We start from the raw sequence: 19348 nt of genomic DNA, 5'->3' as shown, positions 1-19348 counted from the left end.
ACACTGCAAACATTTCAATGAGGTTTCTTAATTAATGATTATTATTAATAATTAGTACAATTATGGTGTATGTGTGTATGCGTGTGCATGTGAGTGAAATACTAGATGGTATTACCTCTCAAAAACAGATCTCCACTGTACGCACAGTTCAGTTTCAACTCAATCAAAATAAATTGAAATAACTATTGTCGACTATAGCTACTGTGCTTTTAAATGAATTTTGTTTAAATTCCCTTCACTTAAAATTATTTAAAGGTATATATGTGTTTAAGAATTTTAAATTGATTTCAACAAATAAAATGTTATATCATGTCAATTCAGAGGAGCAAGTCAGATTTTCTGCATGAAAATATAAAGTAATGCATATTCTAATCTCAAGGCTAGCTTTTACATTATTAATTGAGTTTCTTTTTTTCAGGTGATTGTAAACTTGGCCTTCATGAACAAAATTAGTTGGCATTTAAGCTTAGTTAAAATAAATCAAGGATGCCTCAAAAACTTAATCTGCTCAAACAAATATGAGAAAGAAAAAACATACCCTTTCTTCACTCTGGCAAAATCAAAAGCCATCTGTCTGTAAGAAAAAGCCTTTTCATTCAAATATCTACTATAGCGCCTTATGAAGGTAGACATGTCATAACCTGGGGGAAGGGGCAGAGGAAATAAAACTGATTAACAAAATACCTTCAATTGTGCTCTACCAAGTACGAATTTTTTTAACTCCTCAAATGTAAATGATTCTAGGATGAGGTCAATAAGTGTATCAGACAGGTCTCATTTAAAATCTTACCGCAAGCAAAAATACTTTCTTCATGAGACATTCCAAGACTATTCAGTTTAGTTATGCTACTACCCTTGTACAGAATGTCTGTTCTGATTTTTCCTTGCATTTTGTTCACTGTTTAAAATAACTGCCTGCTTCAGACTTAATACATGTAGCTCTCTGAGAACTACTCACTTGCTTGGTGTGCTTATCTTACACATAATAGCAACCAGTAAATAAAATGAATGAACAAACAACTGCAGTTCAAATTCTATTAATTTACAATGAACACTTCTTTAAGACTAGAATCTTTTTGTTAATTAGAAAAGTATCTTTCATTTCATTGCTTGTTGCACCTTCGTAAAAAAACTGTGGGTCTAGCATACCCACTGTTACTTTTTAAGGTAAATACTGAAAAAGACAAAATAAAATTGACATATACTTCATATACTGAGTTATATAACAATGAAATATTTTAAAACTACTATAAACTATATATTTTCACATTTTTTCTTGAACACCCAGGGGAGTTTATAACCTCACTTAAAAAAATCTACATTAAAAACATTAGTAAAAAATGATAAAACATAAATCTTCTCACCATGGGATCCACTTTTGTCCAAAAAATTGCTCAGATTGAATAGTGTATTTCTAGAGGCCAAATACTGAATAAATCTCTGAAAAAAAAAATTAGAATTAACCACCAATATTCTCAAATCATACCTTTAAATAATTTCTGATACTAGAGGGAATTTTTTTGTGTGTGTATTCTCACTGTGATCTCTTTTCTCTTACTCAGTTATAAAGCTTCTCAGTCTGCTGACTTTTTCTGAGGGGAGATAAAGACTGAATAATACTCACTAAATTAGAACTAAATCGTATAACCTTTCATTTCTGTATATAACAGAAACACCGCAATTTAATAGGTTTCAGTAGGCATCCCATATAAAATAGGTAATTTTTATTTTATTAATACTTTCCCAAACTAAAAATTTTTATAAAAGCAATTTTCACTTATGGGCACTTCTTATGGGAAAAATTACTGTATTGTTCCTTTCTCCTAACATTTTTGCCCACTAATTATATTTACGTGGTATATACATTTTAGATACCAATAATATTTAATACTTCAATAACTCTATGAAAATGTCTAACTTAACATTCATTTTTTGAAAAATAGCTAAACAGAAGATTAGAAGTGTACTCTAGATGATTCCAAACCATAGATTTCCTCTTCTTTGTCCCCTAATTGGTGAAAATGCAAAGGCCTTAAGTCATCACCAAACTATTTCATAAAAGCCTCCCTTCCCCAAGCAAAAAAAAAAAAAAGTTTACTTAGTTTACCTCATTTCCATGTACCATGAGATGATGTGTTGTGACTAAAGCTTTAAATACAACCACCCAGCTACTGTTTGTTGCCCGCTCAAAGAGTGTGTCGGCCATCTGAGGAATATTAACATTGGTCTCATTGGTAGCCTGGATCAAATCTATAAAAACAGAAGATTTCAATCACTGATATTAATCATCACAACAAAAGTTCATTTAAAATTTTAAACATTTAAACTTGCTTACTAAAATATGAGTCTAAAATTGCTTTGACGATAGCTAGTAAAATTTCAAAAAATATTTTCTCATGTATATTTATGGATACACAAATTTATTCATTACTCAAAATATGTTTTTTCTTGAGTTTTTTACAATTATTATTATTGAATCCTCTTTTGTACCTTCTTTTGATTTTTTTCTGTTTTCTGGTACCAATTCCATTTTTTTAAATTACAAACTCCAAGAAAGCAAAGCCGCATATTAATATTTGTTAATCTTGCAAAGACAATTGTCTCAAACATGTGGACCCTTATTCTATGCAACACTTGAAGTCAACAACACATAGCTAAAAGCTTAATTCACTTGGATTTTAATCATGATGGCTGCTAATAAATACACTTGTCATGTAAGTGGCAGAATGAGAGCAGTAAGTAAGTTAAAGAGGAAAGAATTCCACTCTGCCCCTCTAAACTTTCATAGAACATGGTGCATGCATTAAATTACTGTAATTTGACTTGAATTTCTAAGAGAGTAAACTTTTATAATACATTCACTGTTCACATCTGTATAACATCAGTATGATTCCAGGTGTATCTCAGGAAATTTTTTTTTAATATAGCAGCCAGGAGGGACTACCCAGCATTCAGAAAATGTGGGAAGTACTGTCAGAAAGTTAGCTGAGGCAACCAAAGATCATGTGCTAAGGAACAGAAGCTAAGCTACACTGGAGCAGTGAGGATTTAAGAAGAAACAATACTATATGACTTCTTTTGCAGGCCACACCCACCATGCAGAGTCCCTAAGAAATCCCATACAACAAATGCAGAGACAAACCCACACTTTTCCTTACTCAAAATCCATCCTCAGTAATCATTAAGCTATATATTTGCTTTATGCATGTCTCTATTTCACAGTAAATAAGGTTTTAAAAAGTTGATACACTACCACTGAAATATCTCTTAACTTCTTGACTAAAGGGTATCAATAATTGTCCTGAATTATAAATGGACCAAACCAGGCTTATTTCTTACTTTATATTTATTTTAAATTCCAGTCATCATCCTCACCCTCTTAACACTCATCCTTCAATATTTTCCTTTATTGGAATTCTATTCATCCTTCAAGAAATCTTTCCTGGTCCCTTTAAAATGCAGCCCCATGTGACCTCCCTCTGCTTTAAAAACCTAAGGCATCTTGTTCTCGCTGGGTGTTCATGTTAGATGTGTATCTGCCATAAGTTCCTACCATACCAAAGCTCTTTGAGGATGAAAACTGTTATATCAATGCCTGTTTCCTGTGCAGCACTTCGCAGAGCACTATGCACAATAAACCTTTGTTGAACAAAATGTGCAAAAAAACACATTTTAGCCCAAAATAGAAAGTCATTTGAAAAAGAAACAAGCACTACATTATAACACTGTTTTCTTAGACTATATCATGGACTATTTTATACCTGAAATTCTGTGTAGGTTATAAATTCTTTTATTTGTTTATTTACTGAACAGAAATGTATCGCTGGTCCAAGGAGACACATACATGCTCAGATAACAGAGAAACCCCTGTAAGAATTGAGTAAAGAGAGGCAACATGATAAAGTAGAAAGAGCCCTGGTCCAGAGTCCAGCTCACCCTGTCTAGATGTGACTCTAGGAAAATTGCTTAATATCTCTTTGACTCAGGCCCTCATCTTTTAAACAGGGCTAATTATCATTACCTTTCAGGGCTATTATAAAGATTAAAAATGGTCTGAAAGAAGTAGGCACCCAAAATAAATGTTTGTAAATACTGTTACACATATACTGCATTACGAGAAAGACTCCAGTAAGAGGACCCTAAAGTCAGCTATGACATGGGAGAGAAGTACATTTTTAGCAAATATACAAAGTGTGGAGCCACAAGATGTGGTGTGTTCTTAGAGAACTATGGTGGTCTGGGGGCTAGGTGTGGGTAGGTGGTGGGCAGAAACTGAATTAAAAAGCTAAGGAATGGCCAGTGAAGGACCTCACACATGATATTAAATAAAGAGTCTGGACTTTAGCTTATAGACTAAGAGGATCCCTTGGAACAGTACCAACAAGATTTCACATTTACAGTCAGCCACATTATTTAGTGACTACTAAATACTATCTTCAAGGTAAGCAGAGGCACAGGATAAGGAATAATCATCTTTTCCTGGAGATACCAGAAGACAGAAAAATGGTAAGTTAGAAAGCTCAGTTGAGAGTCAAAGATGAGGTGAATCTAAATCAATGAAAAGGCAGTGGAGATGGGGGAGATAATGAATGGAGCGGAAAGATATTTAGGAGGCACAATTGATGGGATTTGCAGGTGAATAAATGGATATTAAGAGGTAAAGGGAAAAGGAAATCTGAATAATTCAAGGTTTCTCATTTGGAATCCAGTAAATGCTTTTTACTGAAATAGGAGTAAAATTGTTTTCAAAGGAGATATAAACTATGTGGGACAGGAATACATTTTAAGTAGCTGTTGGAGATCTAATCTGAAATGTTTGATAGGGATTAGAGGCATGTTCTAAAGCTCAGGAGAAACATTTGTCCTAGATAGAAATTTGAGAGTCATCAGCGATGAAATGGGAACTGAAGTCATGAAAGTAGAAGGAACCCAAAAATCGTGCGAAAAATTGTGAAAATTATGCTATAAATAAGAAAAGAAATAAGAATTGAAGCTAAGAAAGACTCATGTTTAAGAGATGAATGGAAGAAACATAAGTGAAAGAACAGTCAGAATGGTAAAGAGAAGCCCAAGAAAGTGAACTTGTGGAAGCCAATTAAGGAAACATCAAAAATTTCATGAAACAATTAGGAGTCACTGGTGTCAAATACAACAGAAAGCCTTGGTAAGCTGATCCCCCAAAATAGAATATACAATTCGGGAACTGCTACCAAAGCCTAAAGTATTTGCTCTTTGACTATTTATAAAAAATAATTGACTACCCTGTTCTGTCACTAAATGGGAAGTACGCATAAAGCAATTCTGATGCATAACGAAGATCAAAGGCTGTCTCAAGGAAAAGTAATCATGTGATTGAACTGTGAGTTGAACTAGCCACTTTTTTCATAGACTATGCTTTTTACTTGAAAGAACAATTGATAGACTTCAAACCAGTGGTGATTCAGACTTGATATTTAGCAGTTATTTCTCTAAAATTAAGTTAGCCTGTCGCTTACCAAAGAAAGAAAAGAAAGAAAGAAAGAAAAAGAGAGAGAGAGAGAGAGAGAGAGAGAGAGAGAGAGAGAGAGAGAGAGAGAGAGAGAGAGAGAGAGAGAGAGAGAGAGAGAGAGAGAGAGAGAGAGAGAGAGAGAGAGAGAGAGAGAGAGAGAGAGAGAGAGAGAGAGAGAGAGAGAGAGAGAGAGAGAGAGAGAGAGAGAGAGAGAGAGAGAGAGAGAGAGAGAGAGAGAGAGAGAGAGAGAGAGAGAGAGAGAGAGAGAGAGAGAGAGAGAGAGAGAAAGAAAGAAAGAAAAGAAAGAAGGAAAGAAAGAAAAGAAAAGTAAAGAATGACAGCACTGGTTGCCAATGATAAAATTTACTCTTTCAAATAAAAATTAGAACTTTTGAAAACTTGTGTCTGCTCTAGTAATCCTGACAATGTTCTAGTTCTTTGAGAATTTTCTGAAAAGGTCATTGGTGATATTAATGAGTATCATTTGTTGATATTATATAACAAAATGTGTCAATATTTCAGAAAATGTGAGTAACTCAGTGAACCAATATTTTCCAAATGACTAGTACAGAATGTTACAAAATAATGCACTCAATTCATTTAAAGTACAGGTAGACAAATGCAAATGCATTTTAATGGAACAGAGTATAAAAGTTGGATTTTAATGTAACAGTATAAAAGTTTACTGACGTGGTTTCAGATTAAATATTGCAATTTAAATATAAGAAAATATCACTTAACAGGTTTATGGGATAGTATCAAAGAAGAATATCCATAATTTTATGAAAAGGCTGTTAAAACGGTGCTCCCTTTTCCAACTGCATAGCTGTGTGAAGTCAGATTTTCCTCACATACTTCAACTACAACAATATATCCCAACAGATGGGTTAAAGAAACAAATATGATCATCCATCTTCTATTGAGCGAGATATTAAAGAGATGTATAAAGATATAAAACCATACAACTCTTCTCATTATTATTTTTTTTTGTTTTGGAAAATACTTATTTTCCCTAGAAGTATTATCTGTTAAAATGTCAATAGGTTGATTATTGTTATTTTAAACTGAAAAATATTTTAAACTTTCTCAGTTTTGATTTCTAATAGAGTAAATATCTAAACATATAACTCGCAGAAATAAAAGCTCTTTGAATCCTTCAATAATTTAAGAACATAAAAAAGTCCTGAGATCAAATAGTTTGAAAGCTGCTATTCTTGTTATATACTTAAAAAGACAATTGCTAGGTTGTAGGACATGCACATATTTAACAAAATGTTTTTACATAAATATTGCACAAATTTATATTCTAACCAGTAGTTTATGAGTTTCTACTACTTGACTTCCTCACCAAATAGTTTCCATTTAAAGAATTTTAAAAAATTAGAAACAAAACAAAGCATAGATGTAAACGTGCAGAAAAATATTCTCGAAAATTGTGAGAATCTAAATGCTAAATATCTTTCATCTTTAAATCCTTAGAATTCAAAGTCTTAGTTGAACTTGGGTAGACACATATGGTATTGTTCGGGAAGTGTTAAAAATAGCTTTATTAAAGTATAATTGACATATTAAAAAACTGCACATATTTAAAGTATACTATTCGGTAAATTTTGACAAACATATACACTCATAAAACTATCAGCAAAATCTAAATAATGAACATATCCATCACTTCCAAAGATTCTCTCAATCCCTTTTATAATTCCTCCTTCCTAACACTCTTCCCCAATCTCCTCCCCTGTTGTTCCTTGGTAATCACCAATCTGCTGTAAGTCAATGTACATTGATTTGTATTTCTAAATTTTCTATAAAAAGAATTATACTTTGGGGGGGGGGCAGAGAAGAAGTCTAACTTCTTTTACTTGTCATAATTATATTTTGAGATTCATCTGGTTGTTCCATGTATCAATAGTTCATTCCTTTTAATTGATGAAGTGTATTTGCTATATGGACATACTCCAATTTTTTATCCATTCACCTATTAATGTATAATTAAGGAGACTCCAGTTTTTGGTTATCACAAGTAAACCTGCTATGAACATTAGTCTAAAAGTATTTCTATGAACATATGCTTTCCTTTCTCTTGGGTAATTGCCTAGGAGTGAAATGGTTATTTGAAAGTAAATATTTGAGAAACTGCCAAACTACTTACAAAATGGTTATATCATTTTACATTCCTGCCAGCGGTGTATGAGTATTACAGTGTGTTTATTTATTTATTTTTGCTATTCTAACAGGTATGATGTGGTTATCTCCCAGTGGTTTTTCTTAGCATGTTCATGATGACTAATGATGTTGCACATTTATTTCATAAGCTTTTTATTAGTTTATCTGCCATTGGTATACATTCTTTTGCACTGGTTAATAAAATTATATTGGTTTCAAGTGTACAATTAAATAATATGTCATATGTATATCGCATTGTATGTTCACTACCCAAAGTTAAATTTCCTTCTGTCACCATATATTTGACTTCCCTTATCCTTATGTGTCTCCTCCCATCCCCTTTCCCTCTGGTTACCACTAAACTGTTGTCTGTGTCTATGAGTTTTTGTGTATGGTTCTCAACTTTTTCTGTCTGACTTATTTCACTTAAGCATGAAAATCTCAAGATCCATTTATGTTGTTACATATGGCAGTATTTCATCTCTTCGTATGGCTCAGTAATATTCCATTATATATATGTACTATATCTTCTTTATCTAATCATTTATCGAAGGACACTTTGGTTGTTTCCACATCTTAGCCACCATTAATAATGCTACAATGAACATCGGGGTGCATATGTTTTTATGGATGAATGACTTTAAATTTTTACATACCTGGATGCCCAGAAGAGGGATTGCTGGGTCAGCTTAAGGAAGTTCCCTTCTATTCTTACTGGTTCCCTTATATTGCTGAGAGGTTATTCCTTGTTTGTTTGTTTGTTTGTTTTCCCATAAGTGGATACTGAATTCTTTCAAATACATTTTCTGTATCTCTTGAGATGGTCATATAGTTTTTCTTTTTCAGTCTGTTATTTTGGTGAATTAACTGATTAATTTTCAGATGTTAAACCAACTTTGCATTCTTGGGATAAACCCCCTTAGTCATAATGTTTTATCTGTTACTAAAATTGGTTTGCTAAAACTCTGTAAGATTTTTTACATCTATGTCCATGAGAGATATTGGTCTATAATTTTAAAAAATTATTTTGTTATTAGTTTCAAGTATACAGTACATTGGTGAGGCATTTATATAGTTTATGAAATGATCCCCCTGATTACTCTTCCCTCTGGCTCTCTGCATAGCCATTACCTTGCTGCTGTCTGTATTCCCTATGCCATATTCCCATTTTATTTTCTTATAATGTCTTTGTCTGGTTTGGGGAACAGAATAATGCCAGTCTCATAGAATAAGTTGAGAAGTATTTTCTCATCTTCAATTTACTGGAAGAGTTTGTATAGAATTGGGATTACTTCCTTTTTAAATGTTTAAATGGGTAGAATTCACCCATTAAGTCATCTGGGCCTGGAGTTTTCTGTGTTAGATGGTTTTTAACCATAAATTCAATGTCTTTAATAGGTATAGGGCTATTCAGGCTATTTATTTATTTTTGAATGAGCCTTGGTAGTTTGTGCCTTTCAATAAATTTATCCTTTTCATATAAGTTGTTGAATTTATTGGCATTGAGTTGTTAGCAGTATTCCCTATTGTCTTTTTAACATCTATGGAATCAGTAGTGATAGCTCTCATACTTACCTGATATTGCTAATTTGTCTTTCCTTTTTTTTTTCTAACTGGTCTAGGCAAATGTCTTTCAATTTTATCAATCTTCTCAAAGAATCAGCTCCATCTCCACAATTGAGGAGATCATGAGGATCCAGCTGGGGACCTCCACCCTTTGCCATAGCTTGGACACTCTCTCATAGCAGTAAGCTGGGACAATCCTAGAACTCACCTTGCTTGCTTTCCATCTCTCAGGGATCATTGTCCTTTATTGCTTGATGTCCAATAAATTAAAAGCAGTTATTTGATAAACTTTGTCTAGTTTCTAAGTTGTTTCAGGCAGGAAAGTATATGTAAGTCCAGTTTCTCCATCTTGCCACAAAATCATTTTTTTTTTTTGGTAGTTTTAAGAGATGAAGATATGTTAGAAAATCTCTCCTCGGCAAGATATCACCAAAATAAGAGAATAAAAAAAATAGATGTAAATGGGAAAACAACTTTAAGAGTTGTAAATAATTGTTCACTAAAATAAGAAAATAGCGACTAACTTGAATAGGTTAGTTGGGAGGGATACCTAAAAGGAAGGTGCCAAGAGTTACATAAATGAGAACAAAGTCAGGACAGCAAGAGTAAGAAATGATGACCTCCAAAGTTAACCTTAGAAAACAAGGATGAATGGAATAGAAAATAAAAGAATAAACACCTGTGAGTTTACAGAGATAAAGGGGAGCAGTTTGCAAATGTGCCCAATATGATAAATAGTATTTGCAGAACTTAATAACACTATCCTTCTTCAAATAAATTCTTCTTTAAATAAAAAGGTATAAAATGTGAACTTTTAAATTTTTTCACTTAATCTACTCAATATAGCTGAATAAAAACTTTACTTGTAGTTTTATATTACCATATTACCACAAGTGAACTTTAATGTAATCTAGTTTCTAAACTATTTAGGTAATTTCATCTCAAAGAAAAATACATACATTTTGTCTTTTTTTATAGTTCTTTGTAGAAATTTAAACTACAAAAATCCCCTTCTTATGCTCTTTGTTCCCCTATACAATTATGGCAGATTCAAAATTAGGCGATGCAGTATATGGACATCACAGTCAAGTCATTCAAGTTAAGGCTTTGGAGACACATCACACCCAGTTTGATTACAACCTGTTACTTAAGACCTATCTGATCTGGAGCACAATTGTCCCTCTTAACCTCCATTTCCGCATTACTATGATGGGGATAATAACAGTACCTATGTGACAGCTGTTTTATTAAAGCAGGTAATGCAAGTGAACTATCTAGCACAAAGCCTGATACATTATAAGGGAAGGATCAAAGTACTAACACAGAACTTGATATACTATATCCACCCCACACAGTATAACAAGCTCTGAGCCAGATACTTTGCTTACACTAGATATATAGATATATAGATGTATAGATATATATGAATATATATTATAGTATATATAGTACAGTATACACTAAAAGGGATAGATACAAACACGCGATTATAATTAGATCCATCTTTTGACTACCAATATTAAAAAAGACTTGGCTCTGTTCTATCAGCTAGAGATACAGTAGTAAACAAAACAGACATTGTTCGCCTTCGTAGATCTTACTTTCTAATGGAGAACACAAACAAATAACTAAATTACAATGTCATACAGAAATAAGTAATGTGATAAGAAATAAAGAGGATAGAGAGTTACAGTGGGTACTGTTTCAGACAGAGTGATCAGAAAAGACCTCCCTAAGAAAATGACATTTAGAGACCTAATACAGTGAGGAAGCCAGCCATTCAGTCATCTTGTGAAGGAATGTTTCATGCAGAACAAACAGCAAATGCAAAGCTCTGAGTTAAGAACATGCCTGATGGGTTCAAGAAACAGCAAAAAAGCCGTATTCCTGGAGAACAGCAAAAGAGAGAGAAAGTGGCAGAAAAAGAATTGATCAGGACCAGATAACTCAATGCATTATAGGTCAAAGGAAGCACTTGCTATTTTATTAAATTGCAATAAGTTGTTTGAAGGTTTTGAGCAGAGGAATGACATGATCCGACCTATATTTTCAAGAATTACTATGGTGGCTATATGGTGCACAAACTGGGTGGAGGGAGTGGAGTTAGGGAGACAACAGTTCAGGTGGGAGGTGATAATGAGTTTACATCAGTGTGGCAATGGGACAGAAGCAGGAAAACAAAAGGTAGGATTCTAGATATTTTGAAGGTCAAGCCAAGAGGATTAGCTGATCGATTTGATGGGAGGCATGAGACACAGAGAAGAATCAAGATAAGCTGGTAGGATCTGAACAACTGGATAAACTGCTTCTTATACCCTCTGCAAAAGAGCAGTGGAGGTAAGATATGTGCTTGTATTGAAGTGCTTATTTCTCTTTTCACCCACTTTCACTCTCTTCTTTGACATCACTCCCAATCACATGGAACCCCAAGATCTGTGCAGTGTTTGAGCTACATCTAAGGGTACTTCTAGTGTCTGGAACACATAAAAGGATGTCCTCAGAGTTATATCAACATTTACATATCATGGTAAACTACACTCCCAACGTGCTCAAACATAAGTTGGTTTTGAGATGCAGGCATCAGCCGCTTTTCAAAATGAACATTATAAATTACTATGATTCTTCTGACCAATTGGAGGAGAGGAGAGACTGACCATGATGCCTCCCAAATGAAACATCAGAGCTTCCAGGAGCCAATATGAGTGTCGAACTGCCTGTCTGCATGACTCTGAATCCAGAGCGATATCCCACTGTTGTTTGAGATTGGCAGTAGCAGGTGAGTGAGTGGTCCATATGGCAAATATTGCATCCTCAGCTAACTCTAGGGTTGTAGAAAACTATTAGGACAAAACTTGGAAGTTTACTTTTCACCTTTTAGGATCTGTACACAGCTAGTTCTGGCATTAACAATGAAACCTATAGGCAAGTCATTGATTTTCTTTAGCCTAGTGTCTTCATCCATGAGATAGAAATAATCACATTTGTCCACCAGCCATAACACTTATCCTCTTCCAATTGTTTTCCTAAAAACTATCATAGCGTTCTCAAAAGAACCCTGTGCTTTGAGAATCAGGTGAAAATTTATATGAACAGAACTTTAAAAGGATACATAAAAAAGTGGATAGTATTATAGAGGTAGAAGATGATGTCTGTAACAGACCACTGAAACAGAAGATCATGGTGTTCTGGGCAACTCACAAAGAATTTCGAGCCAGTTCTCTAAGCTGGCAGTAATTGCTAGAAGGATGGCCTTTGCCGACTTCATTGCCAGTGAGATTTTAGAAGATACATGCAGCTTGGGTTACTGAGTTCCTGCTACTGCCACATGGTGATCAACTACCTATGTCTAGTCTTCAAGTGTGTCGGGTAAATTAACTCATGTCCTATTTCCATGACGGCCTCAAGTTTGTTTGTTTGTTTGTTTGTTTGTTTGTTTTCCCACAGAGCCTTGGACTGAAAATAAGCTAAAAGAGTTTACATTTAAATTCTCTCAAAACAGTATTTTAAGAGTCTCTAGAAAAGAATTTGCATGTTAGTAAGTTTACTGTATCCCAACACTGATCGATCTTGCATGTCTTTTTAAATAACTAACCTAAGTTTGCCATGCTCTAACCATAGCCCATCACTCTCTATTCTGTACTCAGAAAAGAACAGCCATTTCATCTTCAGTTAACTCTTTATATTCAACACCTCCTTTTCAAGTACTCTCTAGCCATAAAGCCATGTTTCATAGTTAAGACTAAAGCAGGAGGAACAAGGCATCAGTTTTCTGTTCCAGTCAAGCTCCTTACCCACATATGTGAAACTTATGTTTCTCAAAAATAAACAGTATCCCTACATGGCAGACGCTTGGGACTTTTCTCCTTTGATGTATCTACAGCCTAATCTCTAGGATGTCTCTCAAATGCTTATTCAGTTTTCACTCCAAAGCTGGTCCAGGGCTGGATCTTCTCTACCTTCTGCTCCTGCTCTTCATAAGAATCCTTGTTAACACCTCCCAGCATTATCCCATCTCCTTGGCCTTACCCAAAGTCTTATTATTTCTGTTCTTTGGAAACTTCTACAGAACTTCCTAGAAGGAAATGTCCAAAAAGATTTCTGAAATAACCAGGAATACAACAACTTTAGCTCTTAATACACTATGTATATACTTTTATCTTTACCTTTACTACAGTGAAAAGAGAGGAAAAGAATTTTTAAGTAAAATGAAAAGAATATAAAAGCCTCTCTTTATATTCTTCATTTCTAGGGGAAAAAAAATCAAATGAAAAACCAAAAAGGTTTTACATTTGCTTAAAGTTTCTGAAACTACATTTACTGATGAGTAAATGCAGGGGAAAAAATGAAGAAGGGTCAGAAATTTATATAGAAGAGGTAGTAGCAACAGAGGGAAACGAGGAAGGCAGCTCCTGAGACTCTAATCTCCCTATCTCTTTGTTTTCCCCAAGCCCTTTACAGCTGAGATCCCGGCCAGACTATCCCACAATGCCCTCTACTATCCAACAGGTAGAAAAAAAAATCAAGTTCTTAATTCCACTATAGCTTAAAGGGCCAGGAGGGAAAGCTATTTCTTATATTTCAGAATGGAATTCAGTCATTTTTGACCCTACCAACATTTTAACAATGATTAGTTTCTTTAGTATTTCGGTCCTATGGTTCACTTACAGTTCAGGTACATTCTGATTAATACAGACTCTGGTGAGATACTTAGAGAACTTAAATACTTATCAGAACATTGTTCTAGGAGAAAGTGATTTTTAAGATTTAAAAAACTTGAGTGTTCATAACTGGCAACAAAAAACTGCATACTACCCATGTCCATTTATATTTTTATTCATAAATATAAGCTAAATCAAAATATAACCATTTTTTTCCATAACAGAGACAATGCTTTATTATTATTCTTTCTTAATAGTTCGTTATAAGGACATTTCTTAACATCTCTTTATAGCTCTCGGGGCTAGGAGCAACTCAAGTCAAATATATTTATAAAACCACTGGGTCACACAGTTAATTTACATCAAAGAAAAAGCTAAACCTCTCTGTGTATCAATAAAATCTAAAAATTTAAGACTAAACAGTTTATCATATCATGGCTCCCTTTTCCACTCATACCTGTACCAGTATCTGTCTAGGACTTTACACACAGTAGTAATCATAGCAGGAGATGCATCGACTATATAATTCAAAAGGAATAAGTAAGGTTTTAAATCTTTAAACTTTCTGTTGGGCCTACTTCCCTCTTATCCTATTCTATAACTTCTGGTCTTCTAATTTTCAATACCTTTCATTCAAATAGTATAAAAAACTTGGCGCTGTTACATCCCACCGAAAACTCACTCTCTGGTGATCCAACTATTCTTTAAAACTAGCCATGCGCCCTGTACATACGCGGCTTCACAAATGTAGGATATTTTGGCCATTAGTTTTGCTCCCTTATGTTCTCTCCAAACTATTCTCCCCAGTTCCGCCTATCTCCTTATAAACTTTTCCTGCTCAACATTTCGGAGTATGATATACAACTTTGTGTGTGTTTCCTTAAGTTCCCTGGTGCTCAGTCTAGAACTTTCTTCACATTGGCAGTACTGGCATTTTGAGCCAAATAATCCTTGGTTGTGGGGGACCATCCTGTGCATTTCAGGATGTTTAGCAACTTCCTTGGTTTCTACCCACAAGATGCCAGCAGCACCCTCCCTCTCTGAGTCAAGACAGTCAAAAACATCTCCAGACATTGTAAAATTTATCCTTTGGGTAAAAATTGCTCCCTGTTGAGAACTGTTTATCTAGAGTAAGAGTTTAGAGATCTCAGGAGCTGAAGTCAGGCTAGAGTAGAGACCTGGGGAAGCTGTCCCAGCTTGTGACCAATATTTTATCCAGTTTCTGTTGTGGGCAAATAACTATGCTATATCAGTAACAGTCTATAAGAACTGAATATACATGTATAGCATTTGCTGTTGTAACCAAGTAAGATTTATAAAAAAGGACTCTCACATTTAATCAAAGGGAGCAGTTCCAGCTTATGAAGGGGTTATGATTTGAAAGTATACAAGCGTATTTATAATCAGAAACACATTTGGTTGAACTATCAAAATTACCATTTTTGTCAGTCAAAAAATGATTTACCATCAGCAATTTCATGTGATTCAACCTAATAATTCCTATAGCAATGGTAGGTTCCCACTAAATCCTCCTGAACTATTCTATTCCCACTGCCCCTTTTTCTCTTGAGGTCCTTAATACTGACTCACATTTTCATTTTTATCAAAAAAAGTCATTGTTCCTGATCTTTCTACCTTTCCAAGCCCTGTAAAACAATATGCAGCTTCATAGCTTTTCTAAGAGCCTGCAGTCCAGAGAAAGAGAGAGGAAGAGTGAAAGAGAGAGGAGGAAAGAGAAGGGGAGAGGGAGAGGGGAGAGACAGATAGACAGAATGTCTATTTCCTATGTTTCTCTTTAGCTCTTTTCTCCCATTTACCTAGCTAAAGAAAAATGATGGATCTTTGTGTTTCTACTGATGGAAATAAATAGTTTCATATAATCCAGTCCTTCTAAATCTGGGTTCCCCAATACCCTAAAGCAGCCATTGTAGGTAACAAATTGATTTGTCTTTCATTCATCTGTAATATTACTAATATACCATCATTAGGAGGATTGAGAAAAGTCACTTAAATCATATTCTACATTCTGTGGCTCAGATGAGGAACCCCATTCTGCTACTTCCTCATACATGGCCTGCTTCCAAACAGGAACCCCCCATGATCTTTCACCTGACCTTGCATTCTCTTTTTCCGTTTGTCCACTAGAGGGTTCCCACTCATCCTGAATGCTCGGACAATACTTTGTGAACTTCCTTGGCCCTTGCCAAACATAGTGCTTTTCATGGCATTCTGTACACAACTTTAGACCTCATCTCACAATCTCATGCAGGTTTATTCACATATCTGTGTGCTTTACTCAAATGTGAGCTCTGCTTCACCGGCAAAACTCCTGAAATACGGTGGATATGAAATAAAATGTTGAAAGAGCCATAATAAATGCTCCTTTTCTCCTTAACCCCAAAATGTTTAACAGTAACTCCAATTCTTGGAGCTCTGTTATTAAAAAAAAAAAAAAAACTATTTAATATATTTAATATCACACTGACATTAACTACAGTTACAAGAAACTGTAGAGCCGCCGTGTAACGACTCCTCCTTCTCAAGAAACAGATGGAGGGAAAAATCATGATAATTATTCTTAAAATGAGTTAAACCAAGACCTCTGCCTCCTTCTCAGAAGACAGCCAACATGTGGCAAAAAAGGGAGAAGATATGTAATATCTGAACAAATCTTGTTAAAATCCTTTTTAGTGTAAAGATCACACTAGTTTGGGACTCTAAGGTCCTGTTAGAAAAAGGAGCAAAACTTGTCCTTCGGTGTGTAAACAAGTCAAGAATTATGATTGCATGCCACAGACCCACAATTTACGCTTCAGAGAAAGTTATAATAAGGGTCAGAACATATACCCCATGGACATGGTGGCCTGGTTGTGCCCTCAGAGCGTAACAGTTGGCTGGAAGAAACCACTCTGTGCCATCTCCAGACACAGTGTCACATAGGCTCGGGGGTCCAGGCCTCCTTCTACATTGGAAGACATCTTATCTGTGGCAGATGGGTAGTAGTAGGAGCAATGCCTACTGCGTTGCTTGGCACAGACTGAGAGATTCGAGGAAATCATAAACACTTTGATTTTCCCTGTCTGAAAGCATTTACATCATTTTTTTTTATTAAAAAGAAATAAAGTAGAGCCCTACACAAAGAAGGGTCATTCCTAATTTTAGCAGGTTAAAGATGATCGCACACCGCTTCACTTCTTACCTCACCATTCTGTGGGCCATAACCAGACTGCCACCATCTTTGCCTTTTTCCTTTTCCTAGCGCCCATGTTGATGCCACACTAAGCGTTATGAAGTTCCTCATGTCTTTTACTCTATCTGTTCTTTCCAATTTCCCTGTAAACACCACCTCCTAACCTTTTAGAACTTGCTTCTGGTCTTCTGAGACTGTCCTACCAACTGGATTCACATCTTTCCAATCCTCTCTGCATTTGACAAGACTGAAGTTCATAAAACATCTCTTTGAGCTGATCATTCTCTTGCTCTCAATAATTTCAATGGCCTATCACTCACACACAAAATCCAGTCACCTAATCTTACACTCAAGGCTCCACTGGATGAATTCCTACCTCTTTGTTTTTCTCTCTTTTTTTCTAGAGCATTTTTTGCCTTTAACATCTTTTACTCAACTTACTATGTTTATTGCTTATTGACTGTCTTATTCCCCACCTCAAATATAAACTCTACAAGAAAAGATCTTTCATCCACTTGGCATCTATAACAGTACCTGGTTTACAGATCTATTCATTAAATATTTGTTATAAACCTGGAATGCACTCTGGTTTTCTCTCGGTTGTCTAATTCTAGCCTTCTTTCATATCATATAGTCAACACCGATTTTTTTCTTATATCTTATAATTGGGTTCTTCCTATACCAGACCTGCAAAACAGACAAAATTAGATGAAGTCTCTCAGGTTGTAAGTTGGTAACTTAGCTAAGCACCATTTTTATTATATCACGTGTTCTTCTGAATAAGCTGGTCACATTTATATAACTCATAATAAAATCACCATTTAGTTTATTAAATGTTCCTGGCCACAGAGGTATTTCATAACAAGAGGTAGAGTGTAATGAGTTTATCTTAAATATTATCTTTACTCTTAAATATTAAAGTCTCTTATTCAAAGAACTGACAAAGGTTTTTGCTTAAAACTGTCGCTAGTAGGTCTTTGTGACTAATTCAGTAAATAAATTACTTAAATTTAGCGCCCTATTTGGGCCCAGACCATTATATGGGGATAAAATCACTTTCATACTTTACTTTTATATTATCTCGTGCTTTAGGTAACCTAGCTTAATTTCAAGTGTAATGTATTAGAGTCTAAACATTCTTTCGTGGAAGCATTCCAGTCTCATAGGAGAATAGCTGCTCCTCAACTTGTTCTCAAAGCTGCTCCCCAAATACACTTGTGGGCACCTCAGAGAAGCAATCAATTCGTGAGGCAATACTGTATTTGTTTGCCAGGTATTGGGAGATGCGGCCTTTGTTCTTGGCAGCTGCTTGGCCAATGAATGTGGAGTGGAAAATGAGTCCATATTTTGGCATGTTACCCCTTGTCTTCAGGGGTCTGGAAACTCAGTCCCTACGAATCACTCAGACACTAGGACTGGCCATCTAAACATTCTTTAGGACAATGGTTACATCCTTTTAGACTAACAGAATGATTCATTGCCTGACACTAAATTTATCAATTCTGATTTCAATTAGTAGAGCTTAATCATACTTTTCTTTAATGCTGTTTCACATGGGGATAAGACTGAAAAAGGATGAGATGAAAGCCTATTTCTATAGAGCTAATTAGAAATAACTGGAGACACTGTTACCAGTATGTTGATAACTGCATAGTTTTGCTAATTAACAATAATGTTCTTTTTTGTCGATGAGCATGAAAGTCCATTTTGGCATTTTTAGTGCCTTGCTTTAAGATTAAGTCATGTTCATTAGGTTTTGGCTTTCTTGTAGAATAATTTTTATACAAACACATAAGTCCTTGATGAAGGTCAAGTTTATCAAGTTTTGGTCCTGAAGACAAGACATAATACAGGATTTAATATTATTTGTTCAACTGCAGTTAGCCAGGTATTCCATGCCTCATTTATGCTAGCTATACTAGGGTTTGATGAGCTCATACTAGGGTTTGATGAGCTCTAGTGATGTAGGCAGAGTGAGGCGTTTAAGGGTATTTGTGATAAATTATCAGTTACTTCAAATGAACATGATTACTATAAGAATTTAGTTGTTCTTACTTAATACTCTGACTATGAATAATATTGTTTTAAGAAAAAATTAACAGCAAATTATTTCATGTCTTTCGGGAAATAATAATAATATCCTTAATGGATCATATGTTTGTGATGAAATTCACCTAAAATTCAGCTAAAATGTAACTGTGGTTAGAAATTCCAAACCATACCTGTACCATAATGTACCAAAGAACTTAAATATAATTAATAATATGATTAATAATATTC

At 34.8% G+C, this 19348-nt stretch overlaps 1 protein-coding gene across 9 annotated transcripts in view; it reads right to left on the bottom strand.

Moving 5' to 3' along the window:
• Positions 1-19348, bottom strand: part of SNAP91 (synaptosome associated protein 91) — a 125782-nt gene that overhangs the window by 87807 nt on the left and 18627 nt on the right. For all 9 annotated transcript variants that reach the window (XM_025042722.1, XM_025042721.1, XM_025042720.1 and 6 more), the window contains 3 exons: positions 2108-2250; positions 1365-1440; positions 539-641 (listed from right to left, as the gene is read on the bottom strand). In XM_025042722.1, the coding sequence (XP_024898490.1) occupies positions 539-641; positions 1365-1440; positions 2108-2250 (322 nt within the window). The remainder of the gene's footprint in view (positions 1-538; positions 642-1364; positions 1441-2107; positions 2251-19348) is intronic.

This window comes from Pteropus alecto, unplaced genomic scaffold (assembly GCF_000325575.1).
Source record: "Pteropus alecto unplaced genomic scaffold, ASM32557v1 scaffold7, whole genome shotgun sequence".
In the NCBI taxonomy this organism is placed as follows: domain Eukaryota; kingdom Metazoa; phylum Chordata; class Mammalia; order Chiroptera; family Pteropodidae; genus Pteropus; species Pteropus alecto.
This window is presented reverse-complemented; position numbering and strand designations above follow the sequence as displayed.